The sequence below is a fragment of the Medicago truncatula genome, chromosome 6 (genome assembly GCF_003473485.1).
Source record: "Medicago truncatula cultivar Jemalong A17 chromosome 6, MtrunA17r5.0-ANR, whole genome shotgun sequence".
Classification (NCBI taxonomy): Eukaryota; Viridiplantae; Streptophyta; class Magnoliopsida; order Fabales; family Fabaceae; genus Medicago; species Medicago truncatula.
Genome location: NC_053047.1, coordinates 13,841,140 through 13,846,288, shown reverse-complemented (window position 1 = coordinate 13,846,288; position 5,149 = coordinate 13,841,140). Strand labels below are relative to the sequence as shown.

General features: G+C 31.2%; 1 protein-coding gene across 1 annotated transcript; it reads right to left on the bottom strand.

Moving 5' to 3' along the window:
- Nucleotides 1–1,319: 1,319 nt before the first annotated feature.
- LOC25496160 (ethylene-responsive transcription factor ERF110) lies at nt 1,320–4,214 on the bottom strand. The gene is made up of 2 exons (XM_013596432.3): nt 3,550–4,214; nt 1,320–2,436 (listed from the first exon to the last, which is right to left on the bottom strand). Exons 1-2 carry the CDS (start codon nt 3,995–3,997, stop codon nt 1,667–1,669), a joined length of 1,218 nt encoding a protein of 405 aa, XP_013451886.1. The 5' UTR covers nt 3,998–4,214; the 3' UTR covers nt 1,320–1,666.
- Between the last annotated feature and the right edge of the window lie 935 nt (nt 4,215–5,149).

The window sequence follows — 5,149 nt, the reverse complement described above, 5'->3', positions numbered from 1 at the left end:
GCTTTGCTATTCTTTTGAGACTTTTAAACTCAACAACATGGTTGGTACACAAGACCATGCTTTGCTATTAAATGGAAATTCCAAGTGTTGTACGATATAAACTATAATGATATCTTTTACTTTTTCTTCCTTTTAACATTTTCCTTGTCTACAATTATTAATTATTTCTCTCTCCATGTATATGTATTTTAATTATTTAAAAAAAATATCACACCAAGTGTGTAGTTACATTGTTTAAGAAAATGACTTTTAGCATAAAAATATGAAATTTTTAAATATGATTTATAGTCGGTGATAAGTGGATATATCAATCAAACGAAACGATAGAGATCTATCATTTGAGTTAGACATAAACATTTATTGTGTTACGATTGGGGAATGTATGGGCATCACTTTCAAGGTGCCATTCATGGATGATATTCAAAAGAGAATATAAATGTTGAGCATATAGTTACTTAAGATTACTTGTTATATAAGCTAGATAGTTGACTGATTTGTACTATCTTTTTTTATTTGTATTTCAGTTCTTTTATCATAATATAATAGATTTTTACGATTTTCTTTAAAAATCATGAGTTTGAAATCATAATACAAATGAATTGGAATCGTTATAAAGTATAAGACATACGCAAAATTAATTAAACTTTGTTATCAAACATCGTTTGTTCTTTATTTACGTTTGCATGAAGATTGTTATTTCAACAAAGATTATCACAAATGCATTAAATATATTACTCTTAATTAGTAAGATAGGAATAAATGAGCTTATCCAAATAACCTAAAAGATAAAGAATGACCAACATGACTATGTTCTTAGTCACCACAAAATAATACTAAAAAACTCAAAAGCATACAAACATTTTGATCAAATCTATGGTTGTTAGGCTGATAGAAGACATGTTTTTGGAAAAGCTATGGGTTCTACATTTTTCCATGGATAACTAAGAAAATGTTAACATCAAATCTTTGAACATTGATAGAATAAAATAAACTAACCCATAAATCCTAAATTCTATTTTGTCTTTTACCTCCACTTTTATAGCCTCTCTAACTTTAATCCCGCCACTTACTTCCTCAAACAACCAAAATCAAATTTGATTCTAATAGTCAAATTTTTGCATTCACACAGTCACCATATCAGAGATCGTTGAATCAATGTAAATATTTTTCAATTAAATTGTTTAAAACAAACTTAATCTAGATTTGAAATCTAACAAATTTTATTTTGATCAAATGGTCACCGATACGTACAATGACATGAATACACTTCAAACAATCTTCCTTTCAATAATATTGACAAAAAAATTATTAAATAAAAATAACTGTTCAAGTAAATTTCTATCATCTTAATGAAATAATACAAAAATAAACAAATACCAATGCCTTTCTTTTCTTTCATTTTTTTCCTACATATGTATAGGAGAAAAAAAAAAAATGAAGGAAACTTAACTATTGAGTGAACGATAATTTTAAATGGCTTTGATATATCTCTCTAAATATATTTTGACATCTTTTTATTATTATTTTCTTTTTTGTAATATCAAGAATTGGAATGAATCAAGTTATGACTATCCTCACAACCGCATTAACACCGACGTTTCTGATCGAAAGTGTGTCTGATGTCCGATATTTAATACTATGGTGTCCAACATTTAATATCTTCGTATCAACCATAAGGTGGTGGCGGATGGCCACTAGTATCTGACCACGTCGACGGTGGTAACTCTGTTCCACCACCACGGCTACCACCAGGCGGTCGGTTTTCTGGCGGCCGGAAAAATCCCATTTGTTGACTAGAAAACAGGGGAAAAGAAGCAGAGGAGGATGAAAGTTGAGTGGAAGGTGAAAATGAAGGAGTTGATGGTAACATATTAGAATTCATAGAAAGTGATGAAGATGATAACAATGAATGTGATTGTAGTGCAGCCATTTGTGAATTATAATACCATTGTTGAACCAAATTAGAAGCTTGTAATTGTTGTTGCTGCTGCATTTGTTGTAGTTGAAAATCACCAGAGCTTTGAAGAATATGAGAATATTCCAAATAGTCTCTGATCATGTCAGAGGTTCCTTGAACCGGCCGCTGCGGTGTTCCAGAAGGAACCGCAGTGGCCGGAAAAGACTGAAGTTGTGGTTGTTGTTGCGGTGGCGGCGGCATAATTGATCTAACATTTTCAGGGAAGTTGAGTTTTGCTCTGCTTCCTCTGAATCTCAATGCAGCTTCATCATAAGCCCTAGCTGCAGCTTCTGCTGTGTCGAATGTTCCTAGCCATACTCTTTGTGCTTTGTGTGGATCTCTTATTTCTGCTGCCCATTTTCCCCATGGTCTTTGTCTCACTCCTCTGTATCGTCTCCTTTGCTCGCCGGAGTCTTCGAATGACGCGGCTGACGCTGCCGAGGTGGCTATGGTAGTACTTGTTCGAGCTTCTTCGGTCACTGAAATCGTATAAAGATGATAGTTTGATCAGTTTTATGATATTTTGTTGATGAAAATTTGTAGAAACAATAGTTTTCTGTCAAAACATTTTGTACTAGTAATAATAAATGAAACACAGACACGGACACAAGAGATAATAATAATAGTAACACATCAATATCGATAATAATTTGAAAAAATAAATTAATAGAACTTAGTTACACGTGTTGGTGTTGACTCAGAGGCAAACACAAGACATACTTTTGATTAGAAGTGTCGGTGCTTACGACGGTCTAATGGTTATGCATGGAGGACTATGATCTTGCAACATTATTCATGTATTATGAGTAGCTTAATAAAAAAGACAAAAGTAAAATTCAAAATAATTATTATTATTAAATTGTATGTTGAGTTTAATATAGAACAATTGATTTAGTTTGTTTTGATTTAGTTAGTATGGAAAGATAAGGTATTGAATTATGACAAAATGTTTAGATTGAAGAAAAAAAATGTGAAAAATGAAGTATGTTTTATGCATGCAGTATAACATTGAAATGATATGCACCTGCACAAGATAAGAGGTGAATAGTGAATCCTTAATTCATTGTGCATGGTTTTTTAACAAAAAAGTTGGTAAGATATTTAACAAAAAAATTAGCTAGATAAGTTTAAAATAATGCTAATAATGGTGTTCACCATTTTTGGCTTTAGATAAAACTAAGAATCAAACAATGAAACATCAAGCTTCAACACATATAAACCAAGTGATGAATATGTGCAAATAATAATGTTTTGTGATCAAGAAATGAATGAAAAATAACTTGAATCATCTAGCCCGCAGCTGTCTGGTGTTATAGTTATAATAACCGTTAGATTTTAAGCGATAAAATGTAACCGTTCTTACAACTGTGGCACCATACTGCAGTTGTAGATGATTCAAACAATAATGTTTTGTGATCAAGAAATGAATGAAAAAATAAGTTAAATCATCTACAACTGCAGTATGGTGTTGTAGCTGTTATAACGGTTAGATTTTAAGCGATAAAATTCAACCGTTTGTATAACTATGACACCATACTGATACTGCAGGCGTAGACGATGGAGTTAAGAAAAAGTATGATATAGAAGTGCACCTGATGATAATGAGGATGATTCTTGAGAAGGTACCATAACAGTTCTAAAGAGTCTAGGAGGAACAACAGCTTGAGTTATATACTGATTAGAACCACTACTTTCTTCATCACGCCCTCTTTTTTGACCACTCCATGAACTTGAAGCATAAGAAGAAGAAGATGAAGCATTTCCAAAACTTGATATCAAAGGAAAATCACTCCTTTGAATCCATTCATTACTACTCATTTGATTTGACCCTGATGATGCAACATGTGTTAGAGCTGAAACCATTTCTGATAACTCTCTATCACCATTATACCCTGAAAACATTTGGTTGAAATCCAACTGTGATGCATTAGAACTTCCACCGTCGTCGCTACCACCTTCGTGATCGTCGCCTTCGCGCTTCACCGTGTACCCGGTGAACTCACCTGAACCTCTTTGATGAGCCACAGTTAACAAGGACATGAAAAAAAAGTTGCTGGTTTGTAAAATTTTCTTTGAAGACCCTTTGAAATTGTATTGAGAATAAAACTATGTAACACCTTATTTAAATACTCTTTGAAAAGAATAAAGTATAGTAAATAAATCTGTACAAAATAGAACATGTGGTGCTTTATTTTTTGACACAATCTAACATGAGGTGCTCAAAAACTATAGCCCCCGTTTTAATAGTATTGGAGTATATTTTAATACTACTTCTGTCTCCTTATTTATATACTCTTGTACATAGATACACACCCCCTTGGTTTTCTTATTAAATAAAAAATCATGGTGAACAAATTCTCTTTCGTTTTCCAAAATATATAAAAGTGAAATATATTTTATTTTTTTAAAAAAGTGAAATATTTATTAGTTTCATTTTTTACTTTTTACACGTCAACAAATTACAATCAGTCATTTTACAGATTTGATCGAAACTTATACAAAGTTTGTATCCAGATCAGACACATCAAATTTCAACTTCAAAATTTATATTAAACAAAATAAAATAGATTTAAAATTTGAAATTGTTTAATCTTTGTTTTTTTTTAAGAAGCTAGATCAGTTAATCCAAATTGACACCGGAGAAAATTGAACATGAGACTTTAGAGAGGAATACACTCTTAGATCTCAAATCAATACCATCATACCAATCAAAATGAATTCAAATTTAATCTTGATCAGTCAATTACAAGGTACCGTTTTGACTATATGCAACGGCCTCTAATCCATATTCTTTTAATAAAACAGTTATGATCAATGGAAATGTTAACTTGTATCTTAATGACATCTGTTAAGGTTTTAAAGATAGAAATTATGCATCGTAAATTGTGCCAATTTATTTTTAACAAGATGGTAATTTAATGGTTTTCAATAAATACTTGCTTTTTATAAAAAAAACCTTAACATATGTTTTAAGGGTGCAAGTTAGTATGATCATTAAGTTAAACATTTTTAATAATTTGACGGTTATGATTGATTGACGATTTAATTTTGTTTACATCGGATGTGTGTATGAAGTAAATTTGAGGGTTTTTTTAGCATTGTAGTATGCGGTTCGCCGCCTCTAAGATATTGGTATTATGTTCACACTTATAAAAGAATAATGAATTGACTATGCAAAAAAAGATGCAAAAT

Bases quoted from the DNA above. Each gene is read 5' to 3' on its own strand.
- LOC25496160 (XM_013596432.3), bottom strand. From the start codon at position 3,997: ATGTCCTTGTTAACTGTGGCTCATCAAAGAGGTTCAGGTGAGTTCACC. The intron at 2,437-3,549 runs GTGCACTTCTAT...ATACGATTTCAG, and splicing joins ATCATCCTCATTATCATCAG to TGACCGAAGAAGCTCGAACA.